Raw genomic sequence first — 21743 nt, 5'->3', positions numbered from 1 at the left:
GAGCAGCTTCTGTTTATCTGCTCACATCTAAATCTGTCCTCTGGGCCGTCTGCACACTTTCACTTTGAGTCCTATCAGCCACCAGCACCTGTGCAACATGAGAGAGTCTGATAATCTCACTGTGGATTACCTGTCCTCTGTGCATCACCGGGGGACAGCCCATCATCACCCCACCCCTCTCCCCCCTCCTCCTCCCCTTTAAAATGACGGACCTTTCTATATGAACAGAAGCTCCGGCTCTGCATGGAGGCGAAGTTTAGAGATGATTGGAGGCGATAGAGTTGGGATGTAAGTGAGAGAAAAGAGCTTCAAGGTGAGCACTCTCCTCCACCTGCTCCAAAACATCCACAAATTAAGTTCCTGCGTTCCCGAGAAAATTAGTCTTTCCTTTTACTACTTTATATACTTTATTTGTTTGCAAGAAAGTCAATGTTGACCCCATGTTTGAGCTTCACCTCACTGTGAGCAGGTATCTTTGGTGCACTCTACAAACAAAAGGTCACAGTTTGGTTGTTGAGGTACCAGAACTACAAATAAAACTAGAAAAAGGTTGTGGTTTCTGCATGGGCGTAGCAGAGGGGGCAAAGAGGGGCTCACTACCCTATGGAGGATTGGGCCCTTAAATAAATCTCTAGTTTTTGTTTAGTATTTATGTCAGGATTTATGCGTCATGTGATGGCATTGTTAGGATCCATGAGTCGTCACATCATTTGTGAAACAGGTCGATTCTCTGTGAGATTGATGACTTTCTCTCTTTCTTTATTTCAGCTGATTTCAGCAGATCTCCCATCCTCCCTCTCTCTCTCTCTCTCTCTCTCTCTTTCTGCTGCTGCGTGGCTGAGGTCGTCCATCCATCAGGACTACTCCTCATTAGTCCCGCCTCACCCAACTCACCCGCCTCCCTCCGGATATCAAAGCCCATTAGAGGCTTAATGGTGCCCTGTGTGAGGCTGATGTTTCGACCGCTGTCTGCTCCCGACGTTAACCACAAAGATGACGTTATACTCAACATAAGGATTATTCTTCAACATTTACATTCATGAACATTTCATTGAGCGAGAGGCGGGGTTACACCCTAGACTGGTCGCCAGCCAACCACAGGGATGACATACAGAAACAAACAACCAGACACACTCACATTCACACCAACAGGACAATTCAGAGTCAGCAGTTAACCTAACGAGCATGTCTTTGCACTGTGGGAGGAAGCCGGAGAGAACCCACATATGCACGGGGAGAACATGCAGACTCCACACAGAGAGGCTCCTGTCAGACGGGGATTCTAACCAGGAACCTTCTCGCTGTGAGGCCACAGCGCTAACCACTGCACCACCAGACAAGTTTTCTGCCTTTTAATGTTATATTATTTTCTTCAAAGAGAAAAAAGAGAAGAAGAAGAATTAAGTAATAATTATTCATGAAATCTGGACTCTGCACATTCATTATTCTACATTAATTTATTAATTCTGGTACCAGTCGATATAAAACTAACTGCATCAGATCCATCAAACAGTGAAATTAAAATCCTATGGTCTTTTTTATGGTAATATATCATGATTCAGTCAGACATTAGTAATCAATAAGAGGAGGATCGAAGTGATTCATATTAAAATCGATGTTTTCAGGTGGAGGGTGGTATGGGCTCAGCTCCCTGGTGATGTCATCACCTGATGTAAATCACAGCAAAGGTGTGTAATACGTGGGACCTTCGAGTCCATGCAGGGTCTGAATTTTAAATTTCTGTTTTGGAAGCAGAGGAAGAAAACGAGTCTTTAATGTCTTTTTAATTTATTTATTAAAGCAAAGTTTGGATTTTGTATTATTTTAATTGGAAATTCAATTCACTTGAAGTAATCTATTACAAATTAAGTTTAAAAAAAGCGTCTGAAAAGGTTTTTAAACTCTCATGGATTCATTTTTTAATACATGTCAAATTTATAAATGAGGTTTAAGATGTGGTGGAACATTTCTGCCCCCTTGCGGTCACTTGTGTTAACTACAGAAGCAGAGAAATAAAGACTTTAAAATAAGTTATCAGCACTTTTAAAGTCATTAAAATGCTTTAGAGTTTCGTGCATTGTTAAATGTTCTTAATATATCATGTAGTTTATGGTTTTCTGTTTCATAAAATGTTAAATTTAGCTTTAATAACGCAGATATATGTTTTCTCATCATGTGTACAACGTTGATATCGGTCCTGAACAGCGATTGGTCAGAGAGACAAACACCCACCTCCGATTGGCTGAATGTGATTACGCACTTGTTTGAAATACGGAAGAGACGTCCGTACTCCGGCACGTAAAGTAAATACAATAATAAACATCCGTAATTTGACAGTAGCAGCATATAACGGAAAAAAAACTATCCGGCAATTTACCGGGTCACTTATTCCGGTATTGTTCTTTATTAAATCCGCTTACAGTGACGTATTAACTGCTAACATGAAGTTGTAGCGACAGAAGCTAACGTGAAGCTACATGCTAACTTTCTTACAGAGCGCTTAAACGAGGCTTAAAGAAAAGGTCTTTTTAATGTTATTGTAATTAAATAATGATGCCATTTCAGTGCCGATATTTCTAAAATGAACTCATGATTCATTTAAGGTGTTTTGTCACATAGTAAATGACTGTGCTTCGTAATTCGCTGCTCAGTTTCTTTAAATTGCCTGTATTTTAAACGGAGTTCGGCGCAGGATGTAGCCAGGAACGCTAAACTCATTTACAGTCGCCTCTGTTATCGCGGAGAAGCTCTCAAATAAGAAGGTCCGTTTAATGTTACTGTAATAACATACAGACAGCATTTTAATGCCGAATTATCTAAAACAACCTCAAGATTCATTTTAGTGGTTTTAAATTTTTTTGTGTGATGTTTGTGTTTTAATACGCTGCCCAACTTCTTTAAATTGACAGATTTTTAAACGGAGTTCGGCGTAAGAAATGGCTGGGAACTTTTAAGTCTTTCTCCTGCAGTGGGCTGAAATGATGGATCAGGTGAGTCAGCATGTACACTGTGTGTGTTATAGTCAGCTGGTGTGTGTGTGTGGAGGGGGGGGGGGGGGGGGGGTGAAAGCTGCGAAAGCTGCGAAAGCTGCAGAAACCTGATCACCGGTTGCACCTTAATGAAGAAAGGCACTCAGGTGATAGTGATGCTTGAGAGGAGTTAAGAATGGACATGCACAGCGGGACATCTCATTTTCTACAAGCAAAGAATAAGACTTTTGTTTATCTGTGGACTTTCAGGCAGTTTCAGGTAGAGCTCACGTGTTCTGTGTTATTATAAGTTTGAGTGTTTCTTATTTATCGCCTCTGATTGTCTCGCAGCAGGAGCAGGTAGAGTGGGATGTGGTGAACAAACTCCTGCAGCATCATGGCTTTAAAGCGATGTACTTCACGGATCCGGCGGAGAATAAGAACCTCAACGGTGAGTCTTTACTTTGTTTTATCTTAATATTTGCAGGCTGTATAATTATTACATCTTTAAACATCTTGTTTTTTCTCTTGTCCTTTCCCTAAAGCCCGTAGTCCAGCCCTATGTGTGCTACTAACTGTGTGATATAAGTGACGTTTATTTGGTCTTAGATCTGGTTCTGCTGGACAAGAAGTCTACGGTTGAGATGAGACAGACTCTGAGGACGATGCTCACAGACTCGGAGAGACGACAGACACTCATCCAGGAGCTCATCAAGACCAACAACCAGCTCAAGTGAGACAAACATGCTCCAGTTTTTTAATCCCACAAGAAAAATATACACAACCCCGATGCTTCGCCTTCCTCAGGTTTTTTTTAATACTTTATTGCAGGCTGTTTTATTTCATTACAAGTTGTCATATTTCATCACAAATTTTGTTCATTCTGGCACATTTGTATATATAATTTTTTTTTTAAACATACATGAATACAAACAAGAATACAACATAAAATGAAATAAAAATAGATAAAAATCCAAAGAAAATGTACGAAGAGAGAAAAGATAATTAAATTAAGATTTAAAAAAAAAAAAAATACAATTAAAAAAATTAATAATAAAATAAAAATAAAACTGTAAATAGAATGGGGCAGTGGGGGGGGGGAGGGGGTTGTTCCTTCACTACTTTCTTAATTTAATATGATAACATTAACGCTCTGAATAGTCAGAGATTTCATTCTTGGGATTTTTGTAAAGAATTTACCAAAGTAACCTTACTGATAAAAAATGGAATTCAGTGAAGTAATTGGAGTAAATTTTTTTAAAGCTTCTGGCATTTCTTTGGCTTTTCGATGTGAAAACTGAGAGTTTAAATGTACTGATGTGTAGACATACCTGCAGTGTGTGGTTGGTATCTGTTTAATAATGTATCTGCCGAGTGTGTCGACCACCTGTCCTCCTGTCACACAGATACACCTGAGTGCAGGTATGAAGACTCAGCCTGATGACAGACAAACCAGCTGACTGTAACACTGCGGCTCACATTTCTCCTTAAAACAAATACTGTCATTATAAACCGGCATGATCCCTCGGCGAGATCTGAAGTTCAAAACCGCTTCTGATAGGCTCCAGTAGATCTTTGGGCTTTAGTGTAAGCAACGTGATCCTCAGCGGCAATTTGAGATTGAGGAAGATTAATTTGGTTTATCCATAAAGCAGCTTCAAAGCCGGCAGACCCAATTTAAAAAACAGTAATTTGACCTCACAGAAGACGGGAGTTTGTAGTCTGCTGCTGCTGCACAAGTCAAAGTAACTAAGAAATGTCTGCAGAGGTAGGCCAGCAACCTGCAACTTCCTCTACTGGAGACATTCAGAAACATTTTGTTCCTCTTTGAGTCACGTAAAACCAGGTGTGAAAATGTTCTGTCTCCAGAGAAGACGTTCAGGAGCACATGAGTCGGTCGGCTCAGCAGTCTCAGAGGGTCTCGGAGCTGGAGGGGCTGCTGGACGTGGTGAAGACCAGAGTCCAGGACCTGGAGGACCGCTGCATCGGGAAGGCCGTCCAACAGCAGAGCCACAGTCAGCAGCTGCAGCAGGACAGGCAGGAAGCACTGGAAGCACAGGTCTGTCCATTCATTAGCGTCTTCTTCAAACATGTGGGGACAAACTCAGAAATACTACAGGAAACTCCTGCACACTTTCTGAATTGCAATGAAGAGGAATTTGAGCAGTTTTGAGCTGTGATCATTCAAAACCATAAATTATAGAACTGTGGGTGTCTAGGATTCCTATTTTTGCTGCCCTGGTATCAAACAGGCAAATGTGGATTTTAAGCTTTTTACACTGATCTTGTCAAAACCTTCTGGGACTGCTTGATAGTGAATGTTTTCTGACATCGTTCTCCTCCTCAGATGCTGTGCCACTCTCTGCAGCAGAAGTTGAGCAGACAAAAGGAGGAAACGGCTCAGCTGCAGAGGAAACTTTATTTCACCATCAAAGAAGAAGAGCGACAATTGGCTCGACAGAAGCACACCTTCCAGCTCGTCTGTGACAAAGTCAGCCGGCAGGAGGCTCCAACAGAGCAGCAGTGAGAACACTTTTTTTATAAAAGATTTTGAGATATTGAGTGATTCATTCCTCTCCTCCACTTCTGTCTTAAGAAATAGATGTCATTTTTTAAGCTTTAACGCAGATTAAATCAATGTTTTTTTACAAGTTTGAGACTAGTTACATTTTACCTGCTCTCCACCTGCAGGGTTTTGGAAGTGATCGACTTCTATGAGACTAAAATGAGTCATCTGCTGGACGAGCTCAGGTATCCCCGCTAACTTGCATATCTCACCTGATTTTAACGATTTAAAGACCAAAAAGAAATCTGATGTTCTTCCCCTCCGCAGGTCTCTTAAAGGAGAACCAGAAGCTTCTGAAGTAACCCATAATGTGAAGACCAGGAAAGCATCGAGCCATGTGACCAGATCTTTCAAAACCGTTCTCAAGGTGAACTCACAGCTGTTTGTTTTCAGATAAATCTGCCTCTGAAACAGCTGACGTTAACATCTCCTCACAGGCATACCAGGAGCAGCAGAGAGGGAGCAAAACTCAAATAGAGGAGCTGAAGACGGACGTGGAGCGGTTAAAACAAGAGCTGGAGACCAGGTGTGTTTGTGTGTGTTGATGTTACCACTGTGAGGTCACTTATGAGTTTGTCGATGACCGATTTTGAGGCTCCATTTCTGCATTTATTGATCCCCTGGGCCAGAAGTAAACATGTTTATTGCTTCTGTAAAGTTGGACATTTTAACATAGAGCTCTATGGGGACTGACTCACTGCAGGAGACAGACTCTAGTGGACACTGGAGGAACTGCAGCTGTAAAGTTAGACATTTTAACATGGGGCTCTATGGGGACTGACTCACTGCAGGAGACAGACTCTAGTGGACACTGGAGGAACTGCAGCTGTAAAGTTAGACATTTTAACATGGGGCTCTATGGGGACTGACTCACTGCAGGAGACAGACTCTAGTGGACACTGGAGGAACTGCAGCTGTAAAGTTGGACATTTTAACATGGGGCTCTATGGGGACTGAGTCACTGCAGGAGACAGACTCTAGTGGACACTACAGGAACTGCAGCTTTTGGCTCTTGTAGGTTCTTGCTGATTGTGTTTCTTTTTGCAGACCCACACTCAAAGACGTGAAGTTCTACAAACACAAACTGCGTCGGCTGGAGATATTACACAATAACACGAGGTGAGACAAGTGGTGCATTCAAGTGCAAACACAGAATCATGTAAACAAGAGTTCTTTTGATCTAATTACTTCATTGCAGGTTTCCTAAAGAGGACAACAGGCCTGAAAAGAGTGATAACATCAGAGACGTGTGTTCCAACTATCGCAAGGTTGTCCTGTTTTCGTCTTTCTGCTGGTCACTTTTATGTTGTTTTCTGAAATCAACTTTTTATCTGACATAAAAATCGTTCTGACTTTTAGTTATTGGACGAGATCAGAACAATTACGACCAATCCCAGAGCTCCACTGCGGCTCCACAGGCAGAAAGCTTCCAGCGCTGGTCCGGAGCTGGCTGAGTTTCAGACTCTCGTTCCCACGGTGGAGGTCTGGGCTCAGCAGCTCCACCTACTGAAGGTAAACAACACCTGCACGCAGTCTCATGAGGAGTAAGAGAGAAAGGGAGTCTGCAACAGGAAACAATCGATGCTGCTTAAAAGTCAGTCCTCAGTAACCTGCTCAGGGGACGTCTTTAAAAATGTTGTACCCACTATGAGATCCTCTTCTGTGGAGAAATAGTGACCCCTGGAGACTGGTTTCATCCTTCAGTCTTGAGCGTGATGGACTGCACCATGTGTCTGTGTTTGCAGGACCTGCAGCAGAGTTTAAATCATCTGACTGTCAGACTGATGCCGTGGCAGCCGTCTGATGAAGGTCATAACGCTGCAGAGACGGTGAAGGTGGAGGACATGATGCTGCAGGTGGACACCATGCTGGAGAACGTGTCCACCGATGATGAGAAGGTGCAGCACTTCACCGTGTTTAATGTGATTAATAAACCCACAGTCGTTCATGTTGGCTTCTCACTCTGCATGTTGTGGGTCCTTCAGGTCCTCAGGAGTCCGACTCGCTTCACTCTGGGCTCCATGGTGTCCCATTTCCAGAAATTGTTTGACGTGACCTCCCTCAGCGGAGTTTACCCCCGTATGAACGAGGTCTACACCCGCCTGGGAGAGATGACCAACGCCATGAGGAACCTGAGAGACGTCCTGGAGCTAGGTGACCTTTGAAGCATCGCCACAGTCCTACGTTTTCATTACAATCGTTTTCACAAGTCAAGTAGGCTAATTATGTGTATAAGTGATGAGAGATACCAAGTACTGACCCTTGTGGAACACCTGTAGTAGCGTTACGGGGACTGTTTTATTTACTCCAGAAGAGTGTAGATTGTATCTTTTGTTTTTTAAAGTCCAGAAGGCTGTTGTAGTTTTTTGTTGCAGGTGAACAGGATGTTGATTGTCTTGTTTTCCAGACAGCAGAGCTCCTCCTGCTCAGGTGGTGCACCAGGTATCCAGACTGGTTTCCTGCTCTGAGCTCAAAGCTGGCCTCCATAATGTGCTTGGAGACGATGACATAGACAGGTTTATAAAAACAGCATGCACACACATTTAGATTTGAACATCCTGCAGGAGCAGCAGAACTACAGTGACTGTTTTTTGTTTTTATTTTCCAGCATCGTCGTCAAAGTGAAGGAACACGATGAGTTCTTCCCGGCTTTCCACGCCCTCGTTCTGGACATTTTAGACTCTTTAGGTAAATCCAAATGAACGACCTGAGAGGTGTGGCTTAAAGATCTCCACCCGAGCGTGTCATTTATGTCAGACGTTTCATTCGCAGACAAACCCGGCGACTCTGATGATAAGTTAAAATCGTATTAATAACAAGTCCAAACCTCACTGAAGTGTCGTTGTGTTTGTTTCAGGTGTGAGTCACCTGGACGACATCCTTCCTGCTCTGAAGGATTTAAAACACACAGCGGAGTGATCTGTGCCTGTGTGTGTGTGCCTGTGTGTGTGTGTGTGTGTGTGTGTGCCTGTGTGTGTGTGTTGGCCTCTCCGGTTGGTGGGTGCAGTCTCAACAAATTTGAAAGGCGGGAAGAATAATACTTGATTGTTGTTCTTGAATAAAAATTGGGTTCTGAAGGACATGATGCGACTCGAGTCTATTGAAGTGCTAAGACAGTGATTCATTGATCTACCTGTAGTGCGATCACCTGGATGACTCAGGTGGGTGTCGGCCTTTTTCAGTCCTGTTGAACACAGCGACCAGCGCAGGTTTCCATAACAAACAATCCAGTTAAATTAAAGTCCCAACAGGCTTATGAGACAATGATGATGACTTTTATAATTAAGGATAATTAAAATGTTCAGCCTAACGAGAGAGAGCGGTGTGTTAACAAGACAAGTAAAGATTATAATAAGAATACTGAAACAAAAAATGATGTGTTTGTGAAGGAAGACTCAGAAAATACACGTAAATATAAAAGATAAACAAACAAACAAACAAATAGATTTTTTTTTTAAAGTTTTTATTTTTCTGAGAGGAAGAGAAATAAAAAATATTCAATACTGATGAGCCAATAAAAACAGAATAAACTATTCATTTTATTATATATTTTTCTAAGTTTTTAACTGTTAAGTTTGAAGCTGAACTATTCACAAACAGGTGACATCATTCTAAATCTGCTTAAATAGTTTTATTAAGGACCACTTTTATGGATTTTGATATTAAAATCTAAATTAAATCACATTCCAATAAAAAAAAAATATATATATAATATTCCAAGGTGTAAAATATAAAAATAAAACCATCAAAAATAATGTTTTCGTTGACCCCCTCAGGCAGAGCTGAATGGTACAGTCCGCTGGGTCTCGGTTGCTAGGCGACAGAGAACGCCTCTAGCATAGAAATGAGGCATGCAGAGAAACTCTGCGTCACGGCGGTGTTCACTCAGGATCATAACGGATCTACTTTCGTCGTTTCATTGCGGATGGATTAGTCGGTGTGACGGTTGCGGAGGGGAGCATGTTGACACCGTTATCCCGCCGTTAAAGCCCCGTGGGGGGGAGGTGACTCAAAAACATGGCGTTGGAGTGTTCTCAGGACGCCGTTTTGGACTTTCTGAAAGAGAGAGGCGGAAAAGTGAAGAACTCGGAGCTAATCGAGCACTTCAGGTCCGTTTTCCCGGAGGATCCACAGAAGAAGGCTGCAGTGCGGAACCGGTTTAAAATGTACGTGGACACCGTGGCTTACGTGAAAACGGAGGACGGAGTTAAGTGTGTGTGTCTGAAGAAGAATTTCCGAGGGTCCCTGAAGGCAGCAGAGAGACAGCCCGCAGCCTCGCAGGTGAGCGGCGATGACGCAGCGGAGGAGCCGGCCCCTCACGCACCTGGATCAGGTTTCGGAAGTGACAGCCAGGTGAGACTTCCGCGTGTTTCCTCACCTGAAAGCAGTCTACCTGACACAGCAGGGGACAGCGGGGAGAGTGAGGGGTCTGACTGTGTGTTTCAGGAAGTGAACAGCAGCTCAGGTGAGATGGGGAACAGAGGAAGTCTTCACAGGAAGGAGTCCTCGAGGGAGCGGGCTGAAAAAGCACAAGAAATACCGGAAATATCAGTGATCCAGGCATCACCTCTACCTGCCGAGGGATCTGTGTTCAACCTGCCAGCACCTGCAGAGACCACTCCCACAGCACAGGTAGACGCGGCAGGGCAGGTGGAGGCGGAGGTGGTGACCAGGCGAAGCAGACAGGTGGAGGTGGAGGATGATGATGATGATGATGATGCATGCAGTCTGTCAGACAGCGAGGGGAGCGGCTCCCCTAAAGGCAGCAGGAAGCATTTCATCCAGGTGATGATGAGCTCCTCCCCCCAGGTGAGACGCAGCATGGTGTTCCGCGGCTCCGTCCACCTTTCCTGCAGGAGCGACAGTGACTCCGCCTCCTTGACCTCAGGTCCGGACGACGACCGGACGTCCTTGACGCTGGACCCGCTGGAGCACGAGTGGATGATGTGCGCCTCTGACTGCGAGTGGAGCCGCTTATTCCCGCTCCTCGCCACCGAGCCGAGCCTCGTCCTCAGGAAGGACTTCATCACCGGGTTCACCTGCCTGCACTGGGCGGCGAAACACGGGAAACCCGAGCTCATCGCGATGATCATTAACTTCGCCAAGCAGCACAGTGTTCCCATCAGCGTGGACGCTCGCTCCAACACGGGGTACACGCCACTGCATGTGGCCGCCATGCACAATCACATGGAGGTGGTGAAGCTTCTGGTGGGGGCGTACGGCGCCGACGTGGAGATCAGGGACTACAGCGGGAGAAAGGCCTGCCAGTACCTCACCAACAGCGTCAGCATGGACATCCGTGACATCATCGGAGCGTACGACTCGCGCTCCAACTCAGAGGACCAGACGCACAGCGAGGGGGCACGATGGCGGTTCTCCAAGGTCCTCCAGACCAACCTGAAGCCACTCAGGCGGCTTCAGCTGGAGGACGCCGACTGCGTGGACGGCGAGGATCGACCGCCCCGACAGAAACCGCTCAGGAGGAAGTCGTCGCTCAGCAAGATGAGGCCCAGGCTGCAGAGACTCCGCGATAGGACGTCGCAGATCCTCCACAGCACGTCCTTCAGGGACAGCGACGAGCTGGAGACATCCACCAGGGCGTCCTTCAGGTCGAGACCGAAGACGCATTTCTTTGGGTGAGACCAGGACTGACACGGGACAGGAGGCGGGGACAGTTAGAGGGTTAAGATGGATCAAAGTGTGTCTACTGAAAGTTGTTGTAACAGCTGTGACATCACTCTCTACAAACACAGATTTTACCTCACAGAACCGGGAGTTGATGTTCTACCGCAGCTCATTTTCTGTGCTACAAAGATTGTGTGTGTGTGAGTGTGTGTGAGAGTGTGTGTGAACAAAACAAACATATTTGGAATCCAAAGTCGTCTTTCAAGGTAGAGCAACAACTCCCTGCGACCTGTGAGGTTAAATCTCTGACCTGTGTGTTTTTTTAAAGCGGGGGCGATCTCTGTGACGTCAGACATTTTTACAGGAGGAATAATAACATTTTGAGTCCTTGTGAAACGGGACGGGATGTTTGTGCAGCCGAATGAAGAAGATATCTGAAGCCTCAAGAAAGTTGTCGTCTTTATCCAGCAGATTATTATTATGATGGTTATGGGGGTGTTTAAATGTTTCTATAAGATGTTCATACATATCCTGACTAATACACAGAACAGAAACGTGTTCAGCACTTCACTATGCTCACAGATGGGTCTGGGCGATATGGACCAAAACTCATATCTTGATATTGTTTAGCTGAATGGGGATACTCGATATATATCGATATGTATTTTATTAACAGTGAAAACACATGGAAAAATAAACCACCTGCTTGTGAATTTAAAAAGTAATATTATAGAATAAAAAAGTTCCTTAAACACAATAAAAGAGAGAGAGAGGAGGAGCAGGGTTAAGAGGGACAGACAGTCAGTCATCATCAGTGAGATGAGGTAAAGGAGACCTGACACCTCTGTAACATTATTTTAATGCAACATAAACTATATACATGTTAACGATATTGTCTTACACTATATCTTGTTTGAAAATATATCGATATATCTTAAAAACTCGATATATTGTGCAGCCCTAGGTCTCTGAAATGTTTCTTTGCTCCTCTAAACTCACATTTTCACCTTTTTGAAGCCACTTAGAATAAAACAGTTTGTCATTACCAGCCTTCACCTGTGAGTCAGTTCATGTTGTGATATTCTCCCCCCCTCCCTGCAGATACTCTGTGAACACGCTGACATTCCTCACGCTGCAGGTCGGCCTGCTTCTCTTGATCCAGTTAAAGCCTCGACCTTCAGTCTGTAATCAGGACCAAAGCTGAACATTTCTGCAGCCCGGCATGCCAACAAATTAACCCTTAGCGCTCTGCAGCAACAACTTAACCCTTAAAAAGGTTCCTGGTTAGAATCCCCGTCTGACAGGAGCCTCTCTGTGGAGTTTGAATGTTCTCCCCGTGCATGTCTCCGGGTACTCTGGCTTCCTCCCGCAGTGCAAACACATGCTCGTTAGGCTAACTGATGTAGTTGTTTGTTTTTGTTTCTGCAGCAGAAAGAATCAAATAACCGAGTAGAAAAGGAGGAGGAGACTATAAGTGTTTACAGGGGATTCTTTCTTTTAGTTCACGGTACAGAAAACAACAGAAACCAGCGTGAGAGAGGCTGAACTCGCTCTTTGTTTGAGAAATCTTAAGTATTAAACCGTTACATAACTCGGTGTGTTACTCAGCAGGATTAGGAGTCGATCCCCAAACACTGGGCTTCATGTCAGAACTGGAGTTATTGCACAACCTGAACCTGTCGGTGCCAGTTAAAGTTCTCACCTGGAGGAATGTGGAGGTGACTTTCCATGATGTCATCATGAGTCAGAGCAGCTCTCTCTCAGGTTAGTCAGACAGCACGCTTTGTTTACTTTAAAGGAGCAATGTGTAACTCTGACACCTAGTGTTTAAAATGGGTACTGCAGACTAAAGTCGAACCACTGGAGAGAGCTTCACTCTGAACAAATAAAAAGTCTCTGCAACTCTCAAAGTCTCTGGGTCGTGAACCCCTAAGAGCACATTCATGTCATTTACACCGAGCTCTGTGTGTGTGTGTGTCTTAGAACAGTCTATTAATATACGTTGACTGTATAATGTTCTGCACACATGAAGGCGTCACTTACACATTGATACGTACAGAACGTACAAAAAAACAGGTGATACAAAACTTTATTTTAATTCAACACAAAACAAGAAACACTTTATTACAGGTCGTTTATGAACCAAAGAATATCTTCATCTTTAGTTTAAAAGGAGCAATATGTAGGTCTGACACCTAGTGTTTAAAAGGGGTACTGCAGTCTAAATTCACCACATTAGAGAGAACTGTGGAAACGACTGTAAAAACCAGCGTTTGTTATAAAGAGAGAAAGAGTCATCTCTGGATGCAAACAGTGGGCGGAGTTTAAGAGAGACGTTAAACGTGACATGTGGAGAATGTCAGACCTGTGAGAGATCAGAGGAGCGAGGTCAAGGCGTGTGAAGGTGTTAACTGCTGAGCTTTAATGTCACGATGACACTGAATTCATGAACGTTTATATCCATGACGTCTGTCCTTCAGGAGAGAGCGGTTTCTGCAGACGAACCCACAGCAGAGTTCATGAAGCTTCTCCTCAACGTGTGCAGAGTTTGCACTCACATAGAGGTCAATGAGAACTGCTGCTCAGGTTTGTATGGATTGTATGACGGCCTCGTACAGCGCAGCTTTGGCACAGACTCGTTTCTATATTGGATTTCAATCTAAGCAGGATGCACCTGTTCCTTATTCCTGATTCAGTCCTGAACCCTACAGAGTCCTACAGTCTCTATAAGGAGCGATGTATCAGTCTGACAACTCCTTTCTTTCAATTTAATGAAAACAAGCAAAAGGGAAGATATCATACACCGTCTGTAAGAAGTACCTGCATTCTTTCTCATCTCCAGCAGGGGGCGACTCCACAAGGTTTCAGTTTTATGGTCTCAATTTGTAGTTTCAAGTCTTCTTTGCTACAGCTTAATATTCATTTAGTCACTTATGGGTCATGTTTAGAGTTAACTAGACCCGAAAAAGGGGGAGGAGTTAGGGCGGGGTTTACCTGAGCATTACCAGTAGCTACAATGACAACCTGAAAAACAACTTTTTCAGTGGTTTGTCGTATTTAGAGACACTCTGAGGGAGACCCTGTTTGATTGACCAAAAGTAGAATATGTTTAAAGAGCTGATGACTCAGAAGGAAGTGACCATATTTGGAGAAGTGGGCGGAGCTGTGTTGATACTTCATCCCTACTCTGAAGAGTTGGCTGTAAATATTTTTTTTAAAGAATTTGAAATCCTCAAAGTGGCTTTCTTCTGGACATTCACAAAGTGAGTGAAGGACCAAACTCAAAGCTTCCAAATAAGTTCTGTTTTTTAACTTTTATATCGTCCACATCAACAGTTCACGTTCTTATCTCTGGCGAGTCCGACCATCGTAAACACCTTCATTCAAACAGGTAAGCTCGTCTGCAGCAGACTCTCAAATACAATCATGATTTCACAGAATGGTCGATCCATTAATCCTCATTTCCTCTTTTATATTTTCTGTCGAGCTTTCAGGACACACAGAACGACCGCTGTGACCAGCAGGACTCCAGCGATTAGCCCGATCCGAACCCAGGGCAGAGACTTGGATGTCGTCACTGAGGTGGGCAGATGAACACGTTAAGACGAAATATGGTTTGAGTTCCATCCAATCACAGATATCGGGATTAAACATCACGTGTGGATGACTTGTGTTTTAATCAAAGGATAAAAAATCTTTGTCAGGACTAAACACTGTAGAAACGCTTCAGTGGAGCTTTAATGAGGCCGTCGTTGTCGTGGTAACCCTCCTAAATGTAATACGTCTATAGTCACAATCACTAAAAATAGTTTTTGAACGCTCACCTTCATCTTGATGTGACATCACCGTCTCCTGGAGGGCCGCCATTGTCTGCGCCTCTGTTGTGACAACATAAACATCATCACATCGACATGAGGTCGCATGTATGGTGGCCCTAAAAGCTCAAAACACTGCAGCTTCAGAAAAAGTCATGCAAAAGGATGTTAAGTATCAGATGTTAAATACAACAGCGTGCAGAAACATGCAGCAAAAAAAGAAAACAGACAAATACTGATAACATTTAGCAAAGCTTTTGTGAAGTTGCACGATACGGGGCATCTGGGCCTAGTGTGAGAGCGCCCTTACATTCAGAGTGGGCCGTGGATACCCGGGTAGATTAATTCAGCGAGAAAGCTTGTTCTCCGGTGCTAATGTGAGTCTCCTGAGGGGTAAAAGGTCATTGCAGAGTCGGGGAACAAGCAGCAAACCTCTGAGCTCTTCAGAAGGTTTAGCTTCTTGTAGCTCAAAGTTTTGGTTTGGTGTGCAGAGTAGTTTTTTATGGCACTCATGCAGATTGGTGGTTACGTTGTTAAATGTTGTCTTCTGCTTTGGCGCATTGTTCCTTGGTAAATTTCGGGTTAGGTTCACCTTTTGCTGGCTGTGCGTGAACGTCCAGAATGTTAGCTTTTAGGTCAGATGAGGGTGTAACGGTTTCAGTCGCGTCGTCTTCTGTGACTATTATCGTCCTGTAAGTCCATCTGGTATGGGTTTCTGTATATACTGTGGCTGTGGATGAAATAAAAGGTGAAGAACAGTCATGAATTCAAAGCCATTTACAAACACTGAGCTCACTTCCTGACACATGAAGCTGGAACCTGAAGTTTTCCAGTTTCTACGTCTGGACTCCAAGAAGGATTCACGCCTCATGTTTGACCTCGGGTGGCCGTATTTTCGAACACCAAATATTTACCGGAACAGTTCTACTTCCTGTCTGTACCCACCGTTTGTGTTTGTTGTTTTATTCCGGCTTTGTGTGTCTGCGTTTCCACCGCGGCCGACTGAAAACGGACACCTGCAGTGTGTGCAGAACACATCATCTTCAGAGGCTGCATGGTACTGTTTTAGGGAACTGGGATAGGGACTGTTCCAAACCGGGACATATTAGTGTTTTATAGATATTTTATGGGGACTCGGGACACGGTGCTTGAAAATGGGACGGTCCTAGTTAAATCGGGACGTATGGTGACCCTAGCTTGAGCAGTGATTGAGTCGTTTGTTGGCAGAACACATCAGCTTGAACGAGAGCAAAATGTGTCTTTTAATGAATCCGTCTGAAGTGCTACAACATTATCACAAAGCTGAAAGACATCAGAGGATAAAACCTCATCGTTCTTTCATTGGAATACCTTTAAAGGTCGACTCCAGCACAGACAGATGGAATATGCTGGGTAACCCCGGCCTGGGCGACTCGGAGTCCCTGAAAGTATAAACAAAGATTATTTAAAGTAACAGAAGCACGAACACTGCTCGCTGAATGAACTCTGTATGAGCGCTGACTTCACACATAAAGGATACTGACCTGGTTTTATACCAGCAGTGGTACGCTCCGTTGTCGCCTAACCGTGTGGGGCTGATCTTGAGATGATACTCTTCCGTAGAAATTATAGATATTTGAAAACGGTGAGCGTCGTCAGCAGGGTAGGTACGCTGAAAGAGAAGGTGCAACAACAGATCAGGGTGCTTATCATCTCTCTGGATGATGTCGATGAAAAGTGAGATGGAAGCTTTTTGATTAGGCAGGTTGAGCTGAGTAAAGTGAAGCTTCTAAGAATTACAGAATTACAGAAACGAACCTCACAGAGAGACTACAGTGATGAAAACAGGACTTTCACTTTTTTCACCGTATCGTCATTTAGAGCCCAGATCTGTAAATATCAGGCCCAATGCTCTCAAATATACATGTCAAGTTCAATGTGTAATAAAAACTGTATTCAAAGTCGAGGAGTACCTCTTCTCCTGTCGACTCTAAGGTTTGTCCGTCCTTGGTCCACCCGACCTGCAGACTGCTGGGGATCTGACTCCTGGAGAGTGGCAGGTAACACTTCAGAGTCACTGTCTCACCTTCAAAACACAGCAGGTCGTCCTCAATGTGCGGCTCTTTAAGGGGGAGGAGCATGAAAGGAGGAACAGAGAGATAAATTAATACTGTGCACTTCATCAGTACTGTTTCTTGAAGGCTTGTCTCATGTGAAAGGGTCTGTGCTTTCATGTTTTCAGGCTTTGAGTCTGCAGAGAGATGGAGAAGTCGAGTCTCCATCGGCCAGAGGTCGCCTCTTAAGTGTTCGAGTGTTAGAGACCGTACAAGCCAAGAAGGAAAGGTGTGTGAAACAGATGAGGAACCAAAACAATTCATTCATTGCCTTTGTCATTTTTTACCTAATTTTTCATTTCCGTCATAAGTTCCAAATCGGATTAAGAGATGAACAGACTAGGACGGATCTGCATCATGAGCAGACTTCGCTCAGACTCAGTCTAAAAGTCCAACCCATGTAGGGTTCATATCACTGTATCAGATTTTTAAACTTCTTTTTTTTCGATACGAGGCCATTAAGACAAAGTCCTGCTCAATGTTTTAATTAGACTAATGTGTTTTTGTTCAGAAATCATGCAGATCAGTCTATTACATTCTGAATGTATTTCTAAAGAGACAGTTCTTCTCTCTCACCGTTCACTGTGAGCCAAACTGTGGACATGATCGCTTGTCTTTGTCCCTCCCAGATGCACTGATACGTCCCCGAGTCCCTCAGCATGGCCGGCTGAAAGACCAGAGACCAGTCTCCTGCGTGGAGCTGCTCATCTGTCGGCAGCAGCACCTCAGACTGGAGCTGAGAAAACACGACTGTCAATCAAAAGTGTCCTGATACTGAGGTGTTTATAGTACTGTGATTTTAAAGTTGTAGCGACTGAAACAACAATCAGGAATATCGCTGAAAATTACCAACGAGAAGATTTCTGCAAACATACATTACAAACAGTGTCTAACCTCAAACTTCTCCCACTCTTTTTCCTCCAAAAACTGCAGAATCGCCACCTTCTTCCCCATACTCGTCTCCCAGGTGACGATCCCTTTCTCCCCCAGGTAGGCGGAGCCATTACAGGGCAAGCTGGCTGACTCTCCGTACTCCACCTTGAGGTTCAGAATCTGCACTTCAGGGACGGCTGCAGAAAGAAAAGTAGAGCGGACACAGAGTTCCTCCAGTGTCCACTAGAGTCTGTCTCCTGCAGTGAGTCAGTCCCCACAGAGCCCCATGTTAAAATGTCTAACTTTACAGCTGCAGTTCCTCCAGTGTCCACTAGAGTCTGTCCGTTAAGGCACCAAAACTATGGCGAGAACATCCCCCCATAAGCATTCAGGTGTGACTCAGACTGTGATGTGAACTCACCTGTGCTCACCTGTCCTCTCTGCAGACACACAAACATCAGCAGCACACACACGGGAGACATTGTGTCCTCTTCTCTGTTCCTACAGGACTCACACCGAAATGATGTGTTCAGGTTCCAGATTATAGTGGCTGGGAAGTGCAAAAGCAAAGTGTGGGTTCCACAAAACTGAAAAAAAGTTGTTCGGTCATGAACTTATGTAGCTGACGCGACTAACGCCATTCATCTGAAAATTCTCAGGATAACAGTCAGGGACATGAGGAACAAGAATCCATTGAAAGATCTTTGTCACCTGTCATAGATTTTTCAAAATAAAATATTAAATATGACTAAAATATCAAAGTGTCTCTATGCAATTTTAGCAGACTTTACCTTTAATTATCTCAAAAACTATATGGTAAAAACTTCTGAAAATACTCAGGATAACAGTCAGGGACATGATGAATAAGAATCCATTGAAATTTTATTGTCACCTGTCATAGGTTTTTCAAAATAAAATATTGAATAGGACCAAAATATCAAAGTTCTCATTGAAATTTAACTGAAATTAAACTTGAATTACCTCAAAAACTATTCAGTAAAACCAATTTAAAATGAAAAGGGCTCGTTGTTATCGTTGTTATTAAATTCTTATTTTATTTTCATTTCATAAACAATAACAAGTTTTCGAAATACGCGGCCGCATTCCTCCTTTTTGGGGGCTCCTAGCACCGAGAGAGAACGTTTAATCGGCAGCAGCTCATCAGAGTTTAAAGTGGATTTAAGGTCGTAAGTAAACTTCTCTGAAATATGTCGATATAGGTTAACAGAAAATCTTTTAAGATAAAACTTTTCAACTTTTCTTCTTCTCTAAATAAATAAAACATTCAAACTTCAAACTTCAAACTTTAAACTTACCGTTGACAGAATCCTATGAGCACTCTGTGTGTTAAAATAACCGAAGATGTCTCCGGTCTCCTCTCCCGTTACACACTGAGGCCCTTTTTCAAACCAACCCCTACACCCTCCCTCTCCTTGATGCAACCCTCCCCCTCAAAAGAGGGCAAGGAGGAGAAGTGGATAAGGAGGAGGACTCCCGCGCAAGAGGATGAATGATCACATACCTATTGTGCCCATCCATTGATCTCATTTTCTAAGTTAATTTCCAGTATGTGCAAATGTACTTGGCAATAAAAAAATGATTCTGATTTTGATTCTGTTTCTGCTGTTGAACTATCCTAATGTCCTGAAATGAAAAGTACAAAGCCCCTAAATAGACAGCAAGCACCAGAATGCACAGTGGCATAGTGGATAAGATGGCTGCCTCACAGCCAGGAGATTGATTGTTCAATTCTTGGTCTCCCATTTGAGTTGATTTTAGACAAGTCTAATGTACTGCAATGGAAAGGACAAACCCCCTAAAAAAGTAAACAGAGACATGATGGTGGCATAGAAGTTACAAGAGGACACTGCCATCCAAGAGGGTGAGTTATCAAATCCCAGTTGTCCCCATCCAAACAGGATCTGGGATTCTCTCATTGGAGAAGATTTTGATCTATCCTACTGTCCTGAAATGAAAAGTACAAATCTGCAAAAAGGGTTTGCATTGACAGGCTGCATGGTGGCATAGTGGATAAGACTTCTGTTTCAGAGCCAGGATGCTGTGTAGTTGAATCTCGGTTTCTTTCCAGTGAGTTTTTTTGTTAACTGTTTTGCACCAAACACCAAGTCAATTTCCAGTATGTGCAAATGTACTTGGCAATAAAAATTATTCTGTTTCTGCTTTTGAACTATCCTAATGTCCTGAAATGAAAAGTACAAAGCTCCTAAAGAGACAGAAAGCACCAGAAAAGACCAGAATGCACGGTGGCATCATGGATAAGATGACTGCCTCACAGCCAGAAGGTTTACTGTTCAAATCCTTGTCCCCCATTTGTGATGATTTTAGACGAGCCTAATGTATTGCAATGGAAAGGACAAACCCCCGAAGAACAGAACTAGAGATGTGATGGTGGCATAGCGGTGAAGAGAGGAGACTCCCATTCAAGACGTTGTGTTATCAAATCCTGGTTGAGGCCTTGCAGACATTCTGTTTATCTCCCATTGTAAATATCAGGAGATGTCTCTTCTCCTGTTACACACTGAGACCCTTTTTCAAACCAACCCCTACACCCTCCCCCTCCTTGACGCAACCCTCCCCCTCAAAAAAGGGCATGGTGGAGAAGTTGATAAGGAGTAGACTCCCATGCAAGAGGTTTAATGATGAAATCCCTATTGTGCCCATCCATTGATCTCGGTTTCTAAGTCAATTTCCAGTATGTGCAAATGTACTTGGCAATAAAAAAATGATTCTGATTTTGATTCTGTTTCTGCTTTTGAACGATCCTAATGTCCTGAAATGAAAAGTACAAAGCCCCTAATTGGACAGCAAGCACCAGAATGCACAGTGGCATAGTGGATAAGATGGCTGTCTCACAGCCGGAAGGTTGATTGTTCAAATCCTGATCTACCATTTGAGATGTTTTTAGACAAGCCTAATGTACTGCAATGGAAAGGACAAACCCCCTAAAAAAAATAAAAAGACACACTTTGTGATGGAGCAGTGGTTATCAGAGATGACTCCCATCCAAGAGGTTGACTGTTCAAATCCTGGTTGAGGCCTTCCAGACAATCTCTGTTTCTCCCATTATAGATGATTTTAATAGAATATAATTACTTTATTGATCCCAAACTGGGATTTTTTTTTTTCTTCTAGAACTAGCCAATCGATCCTAATGTCCTGAAATAAAAAGGACAAAGCCCCTAAATAGACAGAAAGCACCAGAATGCACAGTGGCATAGTGGATAAGATCACCTCCTCCCAGTCAGAAGGTTGACTGTTCAAATCTTGGTCTCCCATTTGAGATGATTTTAGACAATCCTAATGTACTGCAATGGAAAGGACAACCCCCCTAAAAAAAGGAAACAGAGCTGTGATGGTGGTGTAGAGGATAAGAGAGGAGGCTTCCATCCAAGAGGTTGAGTGATTGAATCCCAGTTATCCCCATCCAGACTTAGTCTGGGTATCTGGAGGTGTTTTTGATCTATCCTACGGTCCTGAAATAAAAAGGACAAAGCCCCTAAAAGAGCAAGCAAACACAGATGTCATGGTAGTGAAGTGGTTAAGACAAGTAAACCCCATCCAAGAAAGTGAATGATCAAATCTCAAGCCACCCACTCAGACTTGATCTGTTTCCTGTTGGAAAACTTTTTAAACTAGCCTAATGCTGAAATGGAAAGGACAAACCCCCTAAAAGAGCAAACACAGGAAGTCAACATGGTGGTGTGATGGTTAGGAGAGGTGACTCCTAACCAAGAGGTTGAGTGTTCATATCTCGGTTGAGGCAGACCTAGGTGATTTACAT

At 43.6% G+C, this 21743-nt stretch overlaps 3 protein-coding genes across 10 annotated transcripts; 2 read left to right on the top strand and 1 right to left on the bottom strand.

Moving 5' to 3' along the window:
* The first annotated feature begins 2259 nt into the window (after positions 1-2259).
* Positions 2260-8617, top strand: cep70 (centrosomal protein 70). 8 transcript variants are annotated; one of them, XM_065952000.1, is made up of 18 exons: positions 2262-2303; positions 2970-2990; positions 3321-3420; positions 3579-3702; positions 4839-5028; positions 5317-5492; positions 5661-5720; positions 5803-5902; positions 5973-6061; positions 6583-6654; positions 6734-6803; positions 6895-7047; positions 7281-7433; positions 7521-7689; positions 7943-8051; positions 8144-8223; positions 8393-8485; positions 8518-8617. In XM_065952000.1, exons 2-17 carry the CDS (start codon positions 2979-2981, stop codon positions 8452-8454), a joined length of 1719 nt encoding a protein of 572 aa, XP_065808072.1. In that variant the 5' UTR covers positions 2262-2303; positions 2970-2978; the 3' UTR covers positions 8455-8485; positions 8518-8617. The 8 variants fall into 8 exon arrangements, with proteins under 8 accessions (XP_065808069.1, XP_065808072.1, XP_020508000.2 ...); XM_065951997.1 differs by having other exon boundaries at positions 2260-2303; positions 2910-2990; positions 8393-8617; XM_020652344.3 differs by having other exon boundaries at positions 8393-8617.
* A 935-nt stretch (positions 8618-9552) lies between these two features.
* On the top strand, positions 9553-12208 carry LOC109997743 (ankyrin repeat domain-containing protein SOWAHC-like). Its single transcript, XM_020652343.3, has one exon. The coding sequence runs from the start codon at positions 9553-9555 to the stop codon at positions 11173-11175; it is 1623 nt and encodes a 540-aa protein (XP_020507999.2). The 3' UTR covers positions 11176-12208.
* A 1023-nt stretch (positions 12209-13231) lies between these two features.
* On the bottom strand, positions 13232-19498 carry LOC136178170 (uncharacterized). The gene is made up of 10 exons (XM_065952121.1): positions 19258-19498; positions 18363-18491; positions 17963-18138; positions 17645-17804; positions 16928-17076; positions 16499-16626; positions 16326-16396; positions 15568-15705; positions 14985-15038; positions 13232-14737 (listed from the first exon to the last, which is right to left on the bottom strand). The coding sequence occupies exons 2-10, from the start codon at positions 18421-18423 to the stop codon at positions 14631-14633; spliced, it is 1044 nt and encodes a 347-aa protein (XP_065808193.1). The 5' UTR covers positions 18424-18491; positions 19258-19498; the 3' UTR covers positions 13232-14630.
* Between the last annotated feature and the right edge of the window lie 2245 nt (positions 19499-21743).

The sequence above is a fragment of the Labrus bergylta genome, chromosome 24 (assembly GCF_963930695.1).
Source record: "Labrus bergylta chromosome 24, fLabBer1.1, whole genome shotgun sequence".
NCBI lineage: Eukaryota > Metazoa > Chordata > Actinopteri > Labriformes > Labridae > Labrus > Labrus bergylta.
This window is presented reverse-complemented; position numbering and strand designations above follow the sequence as displayed.